The following is a 20757-nucleotide window of genomic DNA, read 5'->3' on the forward strand; positions in this document are numbered from 1 at the left end:
TTCCAAGCCTCACACATACTGGCATCAAAAAGGAGTCACAATCAGTACACTGACAGTATGCCTAAAAGCCCTTTGTAATGTCAGTTCTCAAAGCTGTTTTCCTTGGACTGTACTCATATTCACTGACAGATATCAGAGTTGTGTTTTGTTGGGCTTTCTTTTTTACTTTTCATCCATCAGGCCATCTCTGGCATATCTTAGATAAGTGAAAATAAATGAATGCTGTCTGGAGATAATACATAACAAACAGAACTGTGGTTATTTCACAACTTTTGATTATTATTATTTTTTAAACATGGATAAAGTGTATCCAGCTAATATATTCTGAAAGTCTTCCCTTTTAACTTCTAGTTATTTTTTCTTATAGATCCTTCGAAACTTAAGGTGCCCTATTTCCATATTTAAAAATTCTAACTTGGAAAGAAACAGAAACTTCCAGCTGTCTTAGGCAGCAAGATGCAGCCCAATTATGCCTCCTAGGCAACTATCAATAGTATATTCTTCCCTCAAATATAGTGTTAAATAATTCATTGCCCATTGAAAATGGATTAGTGGGCTTTTTTTTTTAATGACTGAATCAGATTACCTCAAAGAGGCATTTAAAAGACAAAGTTTTTTAAAATATGTAAAGTGTTACTGGTGGATACATCTGAATTGTAATATTAAATAGTGTGGAATCACAAAAGGAGGGTTAAACATCTCCTGCATCTCAAGCTGGATATAATGAGATTTAAAAGGAGTCGTAGGTATGAAGCTGCTTGTTGCCAGCACTGCCAAGCTAATAAGCCAAACTGTGACACCAAAATCAACAAGAACTCTAGAGTATATCTTAATGGGGGGTTCAGTATTTTCCCTCAGCATGCTGTATTACTCAACTGCAAAAGCTGTTTCTCTGTTAGAAGTTCACTAGCCTTCAGAAAACTGCAATTATCAGGATACTGTGCATGAAAGTGTGACAATTAAACCAGTTTAAATTGAAAGTACGGATATTGTCTTATCTTGCCAACCTAAATCAGTAAATGGCCATTGTGCCCTGCAAGGAACTCTGGGAATTGTGAGGGCATTAAGAATGGTTACACATATGGTTAGACATAAAACTGCACCCCAATACACCCTATTTAATTGAGCGGAATAACTGCCAGTAGAGTATGTTGCAACCGCTTTTAACTGAAAACAGAAATCTATTCATAGATCCTTTTTCAGTAAGCACTAAGACAAATGGGGGATGTAAAAGGGATGGACTAAAGAAGTCATGACTTTGCTGGCCAATTTTGTGAGGGCCAGTTTAATGGAGGAAGAAGTAGGGTGCCATATCCTGAAGAGCAAAAAAGAGGACACGTTTGTTGACTTCTACTTTTAATTATGGATTGCTATACAGTAACGACTTTCATTTTACATACCCATGAAAAAGAGGACGTGTCCTGGAAAAAGAGGACATATGGGAATCCTAGAAGGAATGGAACCCCCCCTTCCCAAATACAGAGTACAGTATAGTTAAGAAAAGATGGAAATGGGGATGCTACATTGTAAAGACAGTTTACAGTACAATCCTACAGTCTACTTGAAAGTAATTTAACTCAATGAGGCTTACTTCCCAATGAGTGGGTATAGAATTTTTCAGCCAAAATGTGGATCGGGCATTTCTTAACACTGTTTTCACCCTGTATTATATTCACACAATGAGATTTGCTGAAGGGCTGTTCACCTCATCAGTGATTGCTAGATGAAGCAGGCATGCTAATCAGGGGGAAAATAGGATATTATTATTATTATTTCTACTACTACATTATAATTGTTTGTACCTTGAACTAAAAAAATCTGAGTGGGAAGAGAGATTCTCTGGATTATTCCAGATTATTAAATGTAGAGTGGGCCAAAATGAGGGCCAAAACTAGGGTAGAGCAAGCAAGAAGTCACTGTGTCTGTGGAAGAAAAGATTGTTTGAGCTTATGATGAGGGATTAAAATTGTCATTTTTGCTGAGAAAAGAAAAGTATATGAAAAAGGGTATATGAGAACAACAACTACCTATCCAACACAGGTAGGTTTAAGTAATGAACCTTGATCTCTGTGTACCAAAACTGACAAAATGGAGACTCCTGAGGTAAATCCTTCACAGAAATAGAGTTATGAGGTACTCTCTAATCACAGATGCCATTTCAAGTGTCTGTGAGGAGAGGCAATCAAGAGTCACAGCACCATTCAGAGCTTGGCCTTGGATATATTTAAGATTAAATGAAAAAGGTGGGGGCTAAATTTGTATACCCCAAGTGTATTTCTGTATTTATTTATTTACATCATTTATTTGCTGCCTCAGAATTTACATAAACGTGTTAAGATACTATTTGTATGCCACCTTTTCATTGTTAAAGCCATACTCAAGGCAGCTGACAACATGAAAATATTTACATAATTACAAATACAATAAAACTAAACAATAAATAAAACGCATCAAAAAGAACACAACCAAATTGAACAATGTTCACATAAAACATAAGATCTAAAAATAAATATACAAAAAATATCAATAGCAGCAACAAAACCCCCAACAAAACCCCAGTCCAAGAGGTCCTTAGCAATTCTGATGGGTCTACTCTTGAGTAGCACTAGCACTGACTACAGCTGTGTATATGCATTTGTCTTAATATTCCGTTAACAACCAAGGGTATTTGTGATTCTGAGGTAACAATAATCACAAGAGGTCTGAAAAAAACAGAAAGGGGGAAACTACGTACATACCCCTGACCTCTTCAGAGAGAGAAAAAAGTGTATGTTTCCCTCAGATGTTTACATTAGGGGACAGGGCATGTGCTATTTTTATTAGCCTTTCATGTGTTTCAGTTTGTACAGTTTTATTGTTAAATCGCTGCAGGATGTTTTATAGGAAACAATTCATAAATGAAAAAAATAATAATACACTCTAGGCTTTGTTCTTTTTTCCTTTCTTTTTGGCAGACAATGGGGCTTATATGTATGTTTTGAATAAACAACACTCTTTCCTCATGCAAAGTGTATATATATAGAAATGAGGTGCTCTCCTGCACTGCCTCTCTCTGCAATCGTGTCCCGTTACACAAAAACAGCCACCACAGTTTGGGCGGGAAAACGCAGCAGCTCTCAGCCCGCAGGCGCGCCAGCTGGCAAATATTTCGCAACGGTTGCCTCGTGTTTCTCGCGACAGCTCCTTAAAGGGCCAGTAGTAGGAAGCAGACTGGCAAGGGGAGAGAGACTTCGACGTGGTTGGGGGATTGTTACTGGGATCTGAATTTTGCTTTGATCAAGAGGGTGTGGGTGGGTGTAAACTTCATTGTCATTGACTAGAAGATAAGGTTATTCAGTGATTCCTCTGCACAAACTCTTTCTCAGTCAGATCAGCGCTAAATATCGAGGAGAGCTTTTAACTAAACGAATGTTTTAAATCCTGCTTATTTTCAGGGTTTATACCTGTGTTACTGGATTGATGACCCTTTTCTGTGTTTTACACATAAGTATTTTGTGTCTATGTTGTAATGGCCATGGGTTATAAACAATAATATAACTTGGTTTGGCTTCTTATTTAGGTTGCTGTGATTTTGAATTTTAATTTGTTGGGTATGTGTTTGTTGTTGTGATCAGCCCTAGGACTGTTGATGGATGATACTGTAAATGGAAATAAATACTGTACTGTAGTATGATTTAACAAAACTAGTTTTGAAGCTGAAAGTTTGTGGAGCCAAATATTTGTCATGTTTTGTACACCCTTTGGGATAAATCCAACTAAGTTTTACTAAGAGTAGAGTTTTGTGTGGGTTTATGTGGGTTTATGTGCTTAAATAGTTGAACCTCAAGCTTATCCAATATATTTCTGCTCTCTGGCAATGCATGTTTTTGACGGGATGAGTGTTTCAATATACACAGGTGTAAACGAAGTTCCAAACTCAAAAGATTTTCTCAGTTGGAATCTTTGCTAAGTGGAATGCTTTTTACTTAGAGTAGACCTACTGAAGGGATGCGGGTGGCGCTGTGGGTAAAACCTCAGCGCCTAGGACTTGCCGATCGTCAGGTCGGCGGTTCGAATCCCCGCGGCGGGGTGCGCTCCCGTTGCTCGGTCCCAGCACCTACCAACCTAGCAGTTCAAAAGCACCCCCGGGTGCAAGTAGATAAATAGGGACCGCTTACTAGCGGGATGGTAATCGGCGTTTCCGTGTGCTGCACTGGCTCACCAGATGCAGCTTGTCACGCTGGCCAAGTGACCCGGAAGTGTCTTCGGACAGCGCTGGCCCCCGGCCTCTTAAGCGAGATGGGCGCGCAACCCTAGAGTCGGACATGACTGGCCCGTACGGGCAGGGGTACCTTTACCTTTACCTTTAGACCTACTGAAGTTAACGAACCTATCTTAGCCATGTCAGTTAATGCTAGTGTGTGTATTCTGAGTAGAACTAATATTGGTGACAACGCTTTTCCTCCACATTCATTCACCGGAGGGCCTAAACCAGTCATCGGCAAACTCGGACCTCCAGATGTTTTGGGACTACAATTCCCATCATCCCTGACCACTGATCATGTTAGCTAGGGATCATGGGAGTTGTAGTCCCAAAACATCTGGAGGGCAAAGTTTGCCTATGACAGGCCTAAACAGATGGCGGCTTTTGTGAGAAGGAGAAGGGTGATGTGTAAAAGTAAAAATGTACCCTTTAAAAGCAAACTTATACCGAGTCAGCCCATTGTTTCATCTAGCTCAGTATTGTCTACACTGACTGGCAGCAGTGCTGCCAGGGTTTCAGACAGGGGACTCTCCCAGCCCTATCTGGAGATGTTGAGGATTGAACCTGGGACCTCTTGCATACAGAACAGATTATTACCAATTTATGGCGCTTCCCAGTTTATAAAAATGTAACTAAAATATAAGCATTGTTTTACAGTTAGCTCAGAAATGCTTAGGGTTCACCCCACTTGAGTGTGATGATGCAGTCCACTTGAGATGGCAGCACCAGGAGGGGGTAGCAAATTATCAGTTTATTAACATATTTTCAAACCACCATTGGAGTGTGGTGTGCTATTTGGATTTTCTGCCTCAAGCCTCCAAATATTTTCAGTCATAACTAGAAATGGTGGCTTCATACGTACCATATGTTTAAAGCACATTATTTCTTCCCAAAGAATCCTGGGAACTATAGCTTACCCCCGCACAGAGCTATAATTCCTGGCACCCTTAGCAAATTACAGTTCTCAGGATTCTTTGGGCAAAAAGCAATGTGCTCTAAATGTATGGTTTGTACCCAGCCATTCTTCCAGTCCTATTCCCGCACCAGCCAAACACCTAGAATTGAAATGAGCGCACACACTTGCCAGCTGCTTGCTGCCTTGGTGTGGTTTTCATTTGAATAAATGAATTTCTGTTGAAAGCCAGTTATGAAAAGGCCGTCTGGCTCTCGACACGTCGTCATAACCAGCTTTTCCAGAAAACCCATTCTTGCTTCAGCGCACACCATGCTTGGCTCCCCAGATCAGCTGTATGGCCAGAGAGACTTTGCCCTCCTCATCACGGAAACAGCATCTCTGATGCAGGAAGAAAATTGTGCCTGCTCCCCCTCCCTTTAAATGTGACAACAATGGCATGAAAGTGATCCCCCCTCCTCTTCTCTCTTTTAAATCTTCCCCCACAATAGCATTGACTTGTCAGAACTACCAGCCCCTGATGAATATGAACAGCTATGGAGGCGAGACATTGTGTGTGTCTTGGACTTGATAAAGAAGTCAGGGGTGAGTGCACAGAGGTCACGGCTGGCGTAGCTCTCGATGCAGCGGCAACAGAAACGCTATCAGAAAACATCTGCCTCCTCCCCCAAACACACCAGGTGTCAAACGCTCAGGGCTCAACATGGCAGCCATATTCTGACACAGGTAACACATTTTTTAAATAGATGTTTAACTCACTGCAGCTCCTGGAAACAAAAAGCCACGACATTTAGGATGGATGATCTCCTGTCCGCAAAGGTAAAGAGCGTTAAGGTTATCTGGAGGTTATTGAACAGCAGATACAGATAATACAGTTGGTTGCAAGGATGGAGAGGGAATCTGTTTCAAACGGATTTAAATGCAGAATTTAGCTGTTTCAAACCACTCAAGCTTTGCTCACAGGCGATCTCTTGTATTTTTTTAAAATGTGTGACTAATATGCAAAATCGTACTAAAAATTACATGCAAAAATATGTATATTATACATATAATAAGTTTAAAAGAGTGTGGTACTATATCTCTGCAGCATCATGACCAGGCTGGGACAATAAGTACACCTAGAGGCCAATACTGATCTTTTGGGGATGGGGGAGCACTGGGAACCCATCTATAACAGTCTAATATTTCATATACTTTTCAGCATCATTTTAGGCTTTCCTTCCTTTTTTGTAAGAACATAAGAAGTGCCTGCTGGATCAGGCCAGTGGCCCATCTAGTTCAGCATTCTGTTCTAGTGGTTAACCAGATGCCTATGGGAAGCCCTCAGATAGGACCTGAGTATGATAGCACTCTCCCCCATGTGGTTTCCATCAACTGGTTTTCAGAAGCATTTAGCCTCTGTGGAAGCAGGGTATAGCCACAATGGCTAGTAGCCATTGATAGCTTTGTCCTCCATGTGGTTTGTGTTTGGTCATGTTCTCTTTTTCTCTCTAGCAGCATAGAAAGCTGTCTTATACCATATCAGGTCACTTGCCCATCTAGCTCAATATTGCCTACTCTGATTGGCAGTGACTCTCCAGGATTTCAGATACAGATCTTTCTCAGTCCCACTTGGAGTTGCTGGGGACTGAACCTGGGACTTTCTGCATGCAAAGCATATGCCCTACTACTGAGATGCAACAGCTTCTTTTTTGTAAACTGTTGTGAAATCTCTCCCTTGCTTGTCAAGAAGTCAGGTTTCCTTATAATAGGGTGGAACATGTCATACGGTACTTTCTGATTCCCATAAAAGTTTCCTTCTGGGTCAAGCATGCTAGCTTGCTGAGCACCAAGAGGATTTTCCTGCTCCTGTTCCTAGGGAGGCCACACACACACACACAAAAGGGGGGGGGAGAACACAGGTGTGCTTCACTTTTGCATATGCTGGTTTACATACTTACTGGCGAAAATTTAGAAGAATAGAATTATATATCTCTACAGCTGGGAGAACTGTGACCAAGAGACCTGTGGGCCTGCTGAGTCTGTTGTCCTGGTGCTAACTGCTAATGGGCCTTACTCTTCCTTCATATAGTTCTTAAGGGAATCAGAAGCAATATGGCTATGTACATACCATAGAGCTACAATTCCCAGCACCCTTAACAAATGACACTTCCTCGGGTTCTTTGCATGGGAGTAGAATGTGCTTTAAATATATGATATGAACACAGCCTATGTGTTTGAATACCAGTTGCTGGGAATCACAAGTGGCAAAGCACCCATACCCTGCTTTCCAGACCACTGTGAGAAGAGGATGTTGGAAGACATATGCTGGCAACCTGGCTCTTCTTAGGTTCTCATGGTGCTTGGCCCTTCTAGGTTAACACGGCACTTGATGTTGCAGTGGGATTCGGATCCTACTGGAGCAGTCCTGATGTGTTTGCCTCCCTTCCTAGCTCTCTTTGTGAAATGAGGTTCAGTAGGGGTAGCCAATATGGTATCCTCCAGATGTTTCTGGACTAAAACCTGCCCCATCCTTAGTGGATTCTGCTTGAGGACTTCCCATTGGGGCATCTGGTTGGCCACTGTGGGAAGATGATGCTGGAGAGCTGGGCTTTTGGACTGATCCAGCAGCCAGGCTCTTCTAATTTTTAGCATGGGCTACAAATAGAAAGTGTCATCTGTAAAATAGAGCGCATGGCCACTGTCTCTGTTGCTACCTCTTTTACACTTGTTTCAGCCTTGTCTTTACTTTTCTCCCACTTCCTGAACTGGCAGTGACTGGAATTGTCCTTCTCACTGTGGTGGACAGAGACATCCCAGAAGGGGTCTGGCATAGCAGCCCCTACTTCGGAAATGATTTCATGAACAGCTTAGGTCCCTTTTCACAGTCATTCAGATTAATTTCTCCAGTTGGAAGTAGACAGGACGAAGAAGTGAATGTAACCAGAGGAATAAAAGCATTGCGACTTGTAAATTGAATGGGGCAGGGTGCCTCAGAAAGGCAGGAGATTCAAAGACAATGGATGAGAGATAGGGGCCGCAGTAAGAGAGGGTACTTGGTTTTCCAGTAAAACAGCAGTCAGACTGTCTGTTGTCTCTTCAGTGCAGCTGATGACAAAAAATGGGCCTTTGACAAGGACAATGAAATCTCTGTCCACACTGCTGCAGAACTGTAAACCCCTTTAGAGACAAGGACACAGCCTTTTCTAGTTCTTAGGTAAGAGACGCTGACTAGTCCAGGCATAATCTATTCAGTTAAGAAAAGCCCTGCAGCTGGATCACAGCAAAGACCCATCAGTCCAGCATCCTGTTCTAACAGTGACAGAGGACGATTTAGGGCAGTACAACCAGTTTAGTTGCAGTGGCATCAGGCCTAGGGAGTGCTGCAGGGCATCACAACTATGGTGTTCTGAACTGAGCAGAAAGGAAGTGGGGGAGGCGCAAAATTTTGACCTCGCACAGGGTGCCTCTGAAATTTGAAAGACCAAAGTCCGCCCATGACAGTGCTCAACTGGATGCTTCTGGGAAGCCCACAGGTAGGCCATTAGCAGAACATCACCGCTGCCCCCCCCCCAGCACACAAACCTGCACTTCCCAGTGGCTGGTGTTCAGAGGCCAATTGCCTCTGACAGTGGAGGTAGAACACAGCCACTGTGGTTAGCAGCCATTGATAGCCTTATCTCTCATGAATATGTCTAATTCTCTTTTAAAGCCATCCAAGTTGGTGGCCATCAATACTACTTGTGGTAGCAAATCCCATGTGCTATGTGAAGAAGGACTTCTTGTTGCCCCTCATGAATCTTCCAACTTTTAGCTTTACTGGATGGCTTGTCTCCTGATCCCCCAAGGAACACTGAAGCATGAATGGATCATAAAGCCACCATGAGTAGCATTGCAGGTTGTATGATTTGTGATTCTCCATTATTTCCCCTCAGTTCCATGGCCTCAGAATCATGTTCTTTGAGACAATTCTGGTGCTAATATTAAGGATCCAGGTCCAAGGTGGAGATAATGATGGCCAACATAGATTTATTCAAGAGCAGAGTCCTGACACTCAAGGAGGATGCAAAACAGGGCTAGTGAGGGTGTGGCTTAGGGAGAAGGGGTGTGGCCTAGGGAGAGGTCATGGCCTTATTCAGCTTCTGGGCTGTCCCTGCCCTACACCTAAACCCGTTTATATGAAATCGGCTTCACTGAAATAGAGTTGAATTCCAAGCAAGTGTGTTCATTCTTCAAGGCTGGGGTATGGCAGTTTGGGTTAAGTGGTAGATTCCTGTGCAAATCTTGCTTCTGTGTGCAATATTTGACACAAGGATTACGATTTATATTTGCACCTCTTATTAGTATCCATCAAGGTGCTTTACTCCTTGGATCCTCATGAAAACTAAGCAAGCCAGTTCATCTTTCCATTTGCTCTATGTTTAAAAATAAAAGAAATCAATAGTATTCCACTTCTGTATCATAATTTTTTTTTTAAACTCCTGATCGGTAATTTTATGACCTGAAGGTCATGGCTATTGAAAGCTGAGGTCTAGTCTGATTAATCCACCATGTCGGCTCCGTATTACAAGATCTTTCATTGTCTTCAATTAAAGTGCTGAAAATGAATACCACCTGTGCACTCATAGTTACAATGTCAATAAAGTCCATTATAATTATACACCGCTTGATGACAAATGACATGCCGAAGGGGTGACAAGCTCATTTTGGTTTGGGTGGAGAGCAGAGAGAGCTCTTCTGTGAACTGGGAACATCTATTTTTGTCCAATCTTGGTCACACCAAAAAGGGAGGAAAATCCTTCTGTGACCTATCTCCCCCCTACCAGCTTTAAACTGTACAAAATATTTATGGTAATTAGAGGTTCCCCAACTCAGCACCATAAATGCAAGAGCAGTCAAAGAAGACCATCTGTTCAGTCTTCTGGCTGAAAGGCAAAGGCCACCCACCTCTCCAAACTGTGCATACCCCAGGACATATAGGTGTGGGTGCTGCTTATAGAACAAATGGTACTAGATAGCTCAAGCAAGTGAGACAAACTGTATGCAACATGGGGATTCTGGCACCAATTCTCAGCCAGGCCTGTTGGTAGCTATAATACAAAATTGAAACTGGAAGCCATGCTCTTGTCATCTTAGGGTGCCTGTTTTCAGTGACTAGACCCTTAGAGCCAAGGGATGCATCATCATCATCATCATCATCATCATCATTATTATTTTATTAAATTTGCAAAACTGATATTCTGCCCCTCAAACCATTTTAGGCATTGGAGGCTAGTCTGTAAGTCCCGATGGGCCACTGCCTCACTGGTCTCAGTCTGCCCTTGACCGGCTCACACCTGCCTTTATCCAGTCTAGGGTATAGTAGCAGCTGTCATCTTTCTCCTTCTTAGTGTCTGCCTTGCCCTTGTAGAACTCAGTGGTTGGTTCTTCCCAGCAGCACAGTGGCAAATTCAGAGGTGTCAGATCACTTAAAGATAGCCACAGCCATGCCCCTTTCTAATATTATTATTAATATTATTAATATTATTAATATTACCTTTTAAGCTTATACCAGAGAGCCAGTGTAGTGTAGTGGTTAAGAGCAGTAGACACGTAATCTAGGGAACTGGGTTCGCGTCTCCGCTCCTCCACATGCAGCTGCTGGGTGACCTTGGGCAAGTCACACTTCTCTGAAGTCTCTCAGCCCCACTCACCTCACAGAGTGTTTATTGTGGGGGAGGAAGGGAAAGGAGAATGTTAGCCGCTTTGAGACTCCTTCGGGTAGTGATAAAGCAGGATATCAAATTCAAACTCTCCTTCTTCTTCTATACAGTAATCTTAGAAAATACAAATGATTAGGCATTGCAATGATCTATTCAAATCTTTCAGCTAGATCTACTAGTTTCTGTGTACATACACGAGCAAATGATTTGGAGTGCTCCAGTAACTTCTTTTGGAGTAACTTAAGTTTTTTCCCTTGAAGTTCCATTGTGGGTAACAGAACCTGAACACCATTGTCTTGAAACTTAAGCCCCTTGTGTTATCAGTGTTCTTAAGCACTTGCCTTTGGAGCATACAGAACGACAACTCTTTGGTGATCTTTCCCCCGTGCCATCTCTAAAGTAACCCTAGGTGTGTAACATGCACACTTCGCACTGCCCTCCTCTGCCACAGCTGCATAAGGAGAAGACTAGAAGCATCCACTTCCAGTTTTAAACTAACTATGGTTCCCTGTAATGTCCAGTCTTGGGAAATGGATAGTCTGAACTATGGTTATTGAACAAGTCAGGGTTGTAAACTATGGTGTTCTCCCATACTTGGACAAAATGGGGAGCTGTGGTTAGTTTAAACGTAGAAGCAGAGGAGAGGGGAGGAGAAATCATTCAAGCCTGAGGCTCAGTCATGTAATGCTAAACCATCATTTAGCGTTGCATTTGAAAAGGGACGCTATGTTGATTCACAACTTCATATCTGCTTTCCCCCCACCACCTACCCTGAAAGAATGACAAATTTATTTATTCTCAGGCTGGCCTGCCAATCAGATACTATACTTCTTATTTATTTTTTAAAAAAACCAAACCCAGCCTCATTTTTCTAAATAACGGAAGAGGATGTTATCTGGTGTGCAAAATGCCCTCCAGTTAGGGCAAATGTTCACCTGTAGTCAGGTGAGTCTATAGAATCAGGTTTTTTTTGCATTGTTCTCAAGTAGCCACTCTCCATTTCAAAAAGAAAAGGATAGATCGGATCACCGGCGTATGAAATTCTTCCGGCTATGAGTTTTTCTCCATTATCTGCTTTTGGCTGAATGCGGTGTATGGCTTTTCAGTGCTCTTTTTGCTGATAGCAACATGGATCAAATTAAGGAAGAAGAAAGCCTCATTCAAAAGGAGGAGGAGGAGATAAAAAGAACAGATGGATTTCACACTATCTCCTGTGTAGCTTCTGTCTCTCCCCTCTCTTTTCGAAAGACAAAAAAAGAGAGGGATTTAAAATTTCTAGTGAGTGGTTCCTGCATTGCTTAAGAACATAAGGAGTGACCCACTGAATTTGGCACAAAGATCCACTTATTCCCGACATCAGCCCTTCCTTTGGATGGATGGCATATTTGTCCTGGCTGCTGGATCTACAGGTGATGCCAGTCCTAGCAAACGGAATGAAATGGTGACGTCCAGGTTCCGGAATGTGACAGAGGAGTGGAGGGCTGTTGGGAAAGGGTTGTGGCTCAGTGGAAAAGTATCTGCTTTGCATGCAGAAGGTCCCAGGTTCAATTTCTGGCATCTCCAGTTAGGGCTGGCAATGTTCTTTGCCCAAAACACTGGAATGCATAGAGCATACTGAGCTAGATTGTCAGGGAACTGTCATCTGAGACGAAGGAGGTGAAAGGGCTCATGGAGGGTGAGAGAGACCACTCAGCGGAGGAGGGGACCAGCAGGGGGAGAAGTGGAGTTACAAGGGAAAGTGAGTCGGAGGGAGAGCTCAGAGATACTTCAAGCGGGAACAGTGGAGAGGTTTCAGGACCTCCCGTAGGCACACCCACTCCTCGGCGGAAACTGTCACGCCGAGAGTCCAGAAGACGCGTTTCCGTCAAGGAGCTTTTATGCTGGAAGAAGTTCCGTAAACGCCCACTGTCCGATTCAACGAGCGATTGATGGAGCCATGCTTAAGGAGCTCCATCACAGACAGAGGTTTGGGAACTTAGCCAAACTCTGAGGGATCAGGATTTTACGCACAAGCAGCTCACCATCCCATCACAGCAATCGGACAGTCCCTGAAAGCAGCTTGTGCAGAGAGGCATCATGAGCAACCCAGCTGGAGCCGGAGGAGCAGCAGGAGCTGGAGAAGGTCCAACTCTGGAAGAAAGGTGCAGAGTTTTGGAACTCCAGCTAGCAATGCAAACGGCGAGGCTAGAAGAAAGGAGGGCGCAGGATGCAGAAAAGGCAAAAGGCGCTACACTAGCAAGAAAGATGCCAGGAATGGTGCAGAAGTTTGGGGGGGACCCCAGGAACTACCAAGCCTTTAGGACAGAGATGCAGTATGCTCTTGAACTGCAGTTTAACGACTTTCCCGATGAGGCATCGCGAGTGGCGTTTGTGATTGGCCATCTCGAAGGGGGGGCGAGAGACTGGGTCCGGCCCCTGATGGCAGGGAATAGTGACATGCTGAAGGACGCGAGGAAGTTTTTCCGCGCCATGGATTTGATGTTTTCCAGCGAGATTGAACAGGGACTGGTGCGCAGACAATTGATGGCTTGCAAACAGGGGAGCCGATCGGTTCGTGAGTACTGGACTGAGTTTACAATGTTGATACATAGATTGGGGTGGGACCTATCGGCGGAACCCATTCAAATGCTCTTTGAAGAGGGGCTTTCTTCGGCGGTGAAAGACGAACTTTCCCGGGCGCCCAGGGCGGAGTCTATGGACCAGCTGACCAAATCAGCGCTGACCATTGGAGCGCGCCAGGAGGCAAGAGCCTTGGAGAAGCGGGAGGGGAAAGGAGAGCGTTGGAGGGATTTCCGCATTCCAGAGATTCCAGAACCCAGTTTCCCGCCCGGAGAGCCGATGGAAGTTGGAACAGCACGCGCGCGCGCAGTTTCAAATCCCAGTGAAGGGAGGAAGAAGGAGGGAAAGAGCGCCAAGAAATGTTACCTCTGCCAGCAGCCAGGTCACTTTGCCAGAGTCTGCCCACAAAGAAAGGAATGGCAAGGGATGGCGGGAGCTGTTGGGGGGAAGGAGGAGGAAGTCCAGGAGCCAGTAAAAGCCAAGGCCTGTCTGCCGCTGTCAGGGCACTGCAGACAGGCCAAGGAGCAGTAAAAGTGCCCACTCCGGAACCTCCAAGACCAGCTCTAGTAATAGAGGTGCTGCTAGAGCTGGCAAACGGATACCCACTAAAGACCAAGGCGCTGTTGGACTCAGGCAGCTCCTGTAATTTTATGAGCAAGGAGTTTGCAGCTGAACACCAGATACAGACACTCCCTTTAAGCAACCCCCTGCAGGTCACCACGATCGATGGGAGGGAGCTGTTGGGAGGAGAAGTTAGCCTACAGACCGTCCCAATGGTTATGAGGGTGGCAAGGCACACTGAAAGGATAGCGTTCAATGTAGCCACCCTGGGAGGGGCGCCAGTCATTTTGGGAATGAGCTGGCTAGCGTTGCATGACCCGCTAGTGGGCTGGCATCAGAGAGTGGTCTCCTTTGGGTCAGCACATTGCTTGGAACACTGCAAAGAGGGAAAGGTGCCAGAAGGGGCAAAAGCCTCCCTAGCAGGGATGGAAGTGGCGGACAAAGGGAAGGTGCCCAAACAATACGCTGACCTGAGCAAGGTCTTCAGCGAAAGGGAAGCAGATAAACTACCACCGCATAGAGACTTTGATTGCCAAATTAACCTGGTCCCTGGGGCCCAGCTCCCCGTGGGCAAGCTGTACGCCATGTCAGACAGGGAAATGCAGGAGTTGAGGGAGTTTATTGACAAAAACCTGAAGAGAGGTTTCATCAGAGAGTCCAGAGCGGTGGGGGGCAGCCCAGTGTTTTTTGTGGACAAAAAAAACACGGATAAACCGAGATTGATCGTGGACTACCGGCGGCTAAATGCCGTGTCAGAACCAGTGACTTTCCCCATGCCCAGAATTGATGACATTTTGACCAGGGTGAGGAAGGGAAAGATATTCACGAAACTGGACCTGAGAGGAGCGTACAACCTGATACGAATAAAGAAGGGGGATGAATGGAAGACAACGATGTTCACCCCCCTAGGGGCTTTCGAATATCTCGTTATGCCCTTTGGATTACAAGCAGGCTCCGCCTGTTTTCAATCGCTCATGAACCATGTACTGGGACCTTTGCTCTACAAGAATTGCGTGGCCTTTCTCGATGACGTGCTGATATATTCAGAGAATGAGGAGCAGCATGTAAAGGATGTCAGGGAAGTGCTGAGCCAGCTGCAAGCAAACCAGTTGTGGGTGAAATTGGAGAAGTGTCAGTTCCACGCCAAGGAGGTGGAATTCCTGGGGTACCGCCTATCAGACAAGGGATTAGCCATGGATCCAGGCAAGGTACAGGCGGTGCTGGAATGGAAGACACCGAAAACGAAAAAAGATGTGCAAAGGTTCTTAGGGTTTGGGAACTTTTACCGTAAATTCATCAAGAACTTTGCCCACTTAACGGCTCCCATCACGGACTGTCTGAGCGGCAAGAAGAAATTCGTTTGGACGGCGGAGGCGGAGCATGCTTTTGAGGAATTGAAAAAGGCATTCGCTTCGGAAGAACAGCTCCTGCATGTGGATTTACAAAAACCCATGAGAGTGGAAACTGATGCCTCAGACCGCGCGGTGGGGGCGGTGCTACTTCAGCCAGGGAGCAATAAGTCGGAATGGAGACCGTGTGCCTTCTTTTCGCGTAAGCTGAACAAATCCGAGAGGAACTACACGGTATATGACCGAGAACTACTCGCCATTCACGAAGCGTTCCGGAGATGGAGACACTTACTAATTGGTGCACAGCATAAGGTACAAGTATGTACGGACCACAAGAATTTGGAGTATTGGAGAACGGCACGAGTGCTCAACCAACGACAAGTGAGATGGGCCCAGGAGTTCTCCAAATTCCATTTTGAAATCTGCTATGTGCCAGGTCCAGAAAACATCAGAGCGGACGCTCTCTCTCGCAAACCGGAATATTTGGAGGGGGAGGGAGCGCCAGAAGAGAGACATATTATTCCAGAGGACCACTGGGTGTGTGGTGCGGCCTGGGTGGGGCAAAGAGAACTGGTAGAGGGAACGGTAAATGATGAGTACGCCCAGGATAAGCTCAGAGGTTTAAGGGGAGAGGGAGAAGACCCCGGAGGTTTTGAAGAAAGAAACGGGGCATTGTATTACAAAGGGGCGCTATATATACCAGAAGGGGAATTGAGGGGGAGAGTACTCAAACAGCTGCACGACAATCCCACAGCGGGGCATTTTGGGCAACACAAGACCATGTGGTTGGTGACCAGGGAGTTTTGGTGGCCCAAGGTGAGGGAGGATGTACGGGAGTATGTGAGAAGGTGTGACCAATGCCAGAGAGCCAAAGGAGAAAGGCGGGCACCAGCGGGGTATTTAGAACCGTTACCCACACCAGAACGACCGTGGGAGGCGGTGTCGATAGATTTTATGACTGATCTGCCCAAATCCCAGGGGAAAACCGCCATACTAGTCGTAGTAGACCAGTTAACTAAGATGGGTCACTTTGTAGCTTGCTCACATGCAGTCACGGCGGAAGAGACAGCAAAATTGTTTGTAGAACATATTTTTAGGCTGCATGGCGCCCCCTTGAGGCTGGTTTCCGACAGAGGGAAACAGTTCACGTCCAGATTCTGGAGGAAGCTTATGAGCTTGTTGCACGTAGAGGTCAACTTTTCGACTGCCAGGCACCCTGAGACCAATGGGCAGGCGGAGAGGGCAAACGGTATCCTTCAACAATACCTGAGGTGTTATGTCAATGACAGAGAAAACGATTGGGTCGAAAAGTTGGCACTAGCGGAATTTGCTTACAATAATGCAGAGAATGTGTCCACCGGGATGAGCCCCTTTTTGGCTAATTATGGGTGCCACCCCAGGGCGTTTCCAGGGGAAGGAGGAGAGAGATGGAGTGTTCCGGCCGCTGAACTGTTTGTAGAAGAAATGGAAGCGATCCATCGTCAACTCCAACACAACTTAGAAAGGGCCAAAGAAGAATATAAGAGGCAGGCAGACAAGAGCAGAAGGGAAGGTGAAACAATTAGGGTGGGGAGTCGGGTCTGGCTATCAACCCAAGGGTTGCCGTTCAAGGGTAGTTGCAAGAAATTGAGACCCAAAAGATTGGGACCATTTGAGGTCATCCAACAGGTCAACCCAGTGGCTTTCAGACTCCGGTTACCGAACCACATGAAACTGCACCCAGTATTCCACAGGTCATTACTGTCACCATACAGGGGGGAAGGTGAAGGGGTATCCACACGGGGGCCAGCCATAGAAGAAAGGGAAAGCCGCAACTATGTGGCGGAAATCATCGACTCCAGGTGGAAGGGTAATCAGGTGGAGTATTTGGTTGCGTGGGAAGGGGAACCGGAGTCGGAAAACACCTGGGTGAAGGCAGAGGAGGTCCATGACGAGGTCTTGATCGAAACGTTCCACCAAAGGTTCCCCAGGAAACCTCAACCAGTAGCGAGGTTCCGGAGGGAGTACTTTGGCACCACCGACGATGGGGAGGAACTGGAGGGATTCAGGGAATCGGAGTTGGAAGAGGGTACAGACTCCGAGGAGGAGGAGTACTTGGAAACCGGGAACAGCAAAAGGTGGAGGGAAGTGTTCGAAACTTCGGAAGATGAGGGAGGTTCCTTCAGGGGTTTTGCTCCCTCGCCTCCCGCAGAGGAGGGGAGGGAAGGGGGTGAAGGGGGCCCTAGAGGGGAGGTGGATGTCAGGGAACTGTCATCTGAGACGAAGGAGGTGAAAGGGCTCATGGAGGGTGAGAGAGACCACTCAGCGGAGGAGGGGACCAGCAGGGGGAGAAGTGGAGTTACAAGGGAAAGTGAGTCGGAGGGAGAGCTCAGAGATACTTCAAGCGGGAACAGTGGAGAGGTTTCAGGACCTCCCGTAGGCACACCCACTCCTCGGCGGAAACTGTCACGCCGAGAGTCCAGAAGACGCGTTTCCGTCAAGGAGCTTTTATGCTGGAAGAAGTTCCGTAAACGCCCACTGTCCGATTCAACGAGCGATTGATGGAGCCATGCTTAAGGAGCTCCATCACAGACAGAGGTTTGGGAACTTAGCCAAACTCTGAGGGATCAGGATTTTACGCACAAGCAGCTCACCATCCCATCACATAGATGGATGAATGTTCAGATTTGGTATAATGCAGCTTCCTCTGTTCCTATGTTGAGTAAGTGGAGACATGATAGAAGTTGACAAATTTATGCATGGCATGGATAAAGAGGATAATAAAAGTCCCCCCCAATAACATTAGAACTTGTGGACATCCAGTGAAGCTGAATGTTGGAAGAATCAGGACAGATAAAATAAAGTTCTTTATGCAGCGCATAGTTAAACTATGGAACTTGCTCGAACAGGAGGCAGTTGTGGTCACTAAATTGGATGGTTTTAAACAGTGCTTTTTTTTTTTTACTAGAAAAAGAGGTGCCAGTACTCACCATGAAGTTGTTACAGTAAGTGCCACACTTTTTAACCAAAAAAAGAGAGGTGCCAGTACTGTGAACCCTTGAGTATCCCCTGGAAAAAAAGCACTGGTTTTAAAAGATTAGAGAGAATCATGCAGGAGAAGGTTATCAATGGCTTCTGTCCATGATGGGTGCTTCTGAATACCAGTTGCTGGAAACCTCAGATCCTGCTTGCGGGATTCCCACAGGCATCTGGTTGGCCACTTTGAGAACAGGATGCTGGAGTAGATGGGTCACTGGCATCATCCTGCAGTCTCTTCTTATTTTTTGTGTTACAGTGATAGAGTGAGGAAAGCTTCCTCAAATATTTCCCCCCGTCTTTCCTCTTGTTGCTACAGAGCTTAGAAGGAAAAATGTAATCTTCAGCCTGCCTGCAGCTTCTAAATATGTGGCGTTGTGAGCAAGATTCTCCCTGCCATGCTCCAGAAGTTTCTGACTATAATACAGAGTTTTTCTGTTTGGTGCATGTGTGTTTTCATATTATTAATCTCATTCTTTTCTCCCCACCCCACTTTCCCCCTTTTATTCTCATGCTGCTGTATCCTCACCCTGGGCCCTCCACTGGCTTCTGTAATGTTACAGTATTAAAAGTTTCATTTCAGTTCTTTCTTCAGAATTTCTTCTCCGACCCCCACTCTCACAAACATAAAAGAATGCAATACAGTGGAAAGAGCCCCAGTGCCAGCCATATCATTGGAGTTGACAGACAGTGGAGTTTCAAGCTGGGAAAACCTCTTGCGAAGAAAAGGCCCTGCCTTCGATGCGGGCCCCTTTTTCTCAGCTCGGGATGGATGGGTATTCATTACTGTGTGCCAGTCATTCCCGCAGCTTTGATCAGGGGACCGTTTCATGCGAGGGGTGTGGGGCGGAGGCAGGAAGGAGGGAGAAGACACATCTTCTGTCTGAACTAAGTTGGGGATTTCATCATTCGTAGCAAAATACCCTCCACTAGGGCATAGCGCTGGGGTGGAATAAGGCCACTTCCTGAGACTGGGTTTTGCGGGGAGCGAGTGCTGTCATGGGTAACTTGGTTGGCTTTTGTTCAGTTTCTCTGCCTCTCCTCCAAAAGGTTTCTGAAAGGAGCAGAGCTAGGAAAGAAGAAGAGTTTGAATGGAGGACAGCTTTTTAGGAGCTATAATGGCATTTTGGGTTACTCAGAAATCAGTAAACTAAAATTTGCCATGTCCATTGATTTCAATGAGTTCACTCTGAGTAGAATGAACATTGGATGTAACCCAATGTTTTGAATGCACACAGGCATATGGAGATTTGAGCCAAAACTCTTATCACGCAGAGAAATTATTAAAAAGATTTCATATACGGCCTTTCATTTTAGGAAGAGACACCATGATGGTTCAGAAACAAATAAAAGTGCGCAGTGACATAACAAGAATAATATCAATTTTAAAAATGCAATTAAACATAATTAAAATGCATAGTTTAGCAAACATCATCATCATCATCATCAAACTTTGTGTACTTCCCATCATCCATAGATCTCAGGGCAGTTCAAAACAAAAAAAATAAGATAAAAAAACAAAATACATAATCCAAACAAAACAATAACACCCCAATCAGCTTTTATTGATATGTCTGATGGTTGTATTGGGTTCTTAGATGGTGTACTGCCTTGCAATATACAATATGAAAATAAAGATTTATAAACATTTAAATAAACAAATGCACAATAAAAATGCTGCCTGGATGGTCTCTGAATATGTGGGAGAGGGCCAATGTCTCCTACTTAGGACTGCCAGGTAAGGAGCATCCCAGAACCTCAGATTTCAGGGCCCAAATCTGAGACCTGGGAGCAATCCCTGATGATGTTACTGGAGCACCCTGAAGACGGAGATTAATTGGGAAAGGGAAGTGGAGGGCATCAGACCACCAGGAATATCACCGCTATAATTTTCAGCCAGCATCTGCGGGACTGAAGTTTGCAAACTGCATGCACAATCTTGTTGTTATTGTTGTTGACGATGATTAAAAACACTTTCACCCATCTGGAGATTCATCTGCCACCTGGCAAACCTGGAGACTTCAGGTCAGACCTGGTCTGGTAACTTTTATCCTACCAAGCTTGTTTTCTGTTGCTTCACAGGGTAAGTAAAGGTAAAGGTACCCCTGCCCATACGGGCCAGTCGTGTCCGACTCTAGGGTTGTGCGCCCATCTCACTTAAGAGGCCGGGGGCCAGCGCTGTCCGGAGACACTTCTGGGTCACGTGGCCAGCGTGACGAAGCTGCTCTGGCGAGCCAGCACCAGCGCAGCACACGGAAACGCCGTTTACCTTCCCACTATAAAGCGGTACCTATTTATCTACTTGCACTTAGGGGTGCTTTCGAACTGCTAGGTGGGTAGGAGCTGGGACCGAAAGACGGGAGCTCACCCCGCCACAGGGATTCGAACCGCCGACCATACGATCGGCAAGTCCTAGGCACTGAAGTTTTACCCACA

The 20757-nt window shown here is 45.4% G+C and overlaps 1 protein-coding gene and 1 long non-coding RNA gene across 17 annotated transcripts in view; one reads left to right on the top strand and one right to left on the bottom strand.

Moving 5' to 3' along the window:
* MEIOB (meiosis specific with OB-fold) overlaps positions 1 to 3191 on the bottom strand; it is a 21480-nt gene extending 18289 nt beyond the window's left edge. For 2 of the 13 annotated variants that reach the window (XM_083584818.1, XM_083584817.1), the window contains exon 1: positions 2739 to 3023. Coding sequence is in view for 2 of the 13 variants with exons in the window: in XM_083584813.1 (XP_083440939.1) it covers positions 20 to 25 (6 nt within the window). In the remaining 11 variants the exon portion in view is untranslated. Of the gene's footprint in view, positions 1 to 19; positions 161 to 876; positions 1529 to 1802; positions 3027 to 3072 lie in introns of those variants that run through there. The other 11 variants (XM_083584815.1, XM_083584814.1, XM_083584813.1 and 8 more) reach the window with 9 other exon arrangements.
* On the top strand, positions 1506 to 19866 carry LOC310748843. 4 transcript variants are annotated; one of them, XR_014541379.1, is made up of 3 exons: positions 1506 to 1601; positions 5648 to 5882; positions 18641 to 19866. It is a non-coding gene; the product is annotated as an uncharacterized lncRNA (long non-coding RNA). The 4 variants fall into 4 exon arrangements; XR_014541380.1 differs by lacking the exon at positions 1506 to 1601 and adding an exon at positions 1937 to 2040; XR_014541381.1 differs by lacking the exon at positions 1506 to 1601 and adding an exon at positions 3189 to 3284.
* Positions 19867 to 20757: the final 891 nt, after the last annotated feature.

The sequence above is a fragment of the Podarcis filfolensis genome (assembly GCF_964270895.1).
Source record: "Podarcis filfolensis genome assembly, chromosome: 14".
NCBI classification, from domain to species: domain Eukaryota; kingdom Metazoa; phylum Chordata; class Lepidosauria; order Squamata; family Lacertidae; genus Podarcis; species Podarcis filfolensis.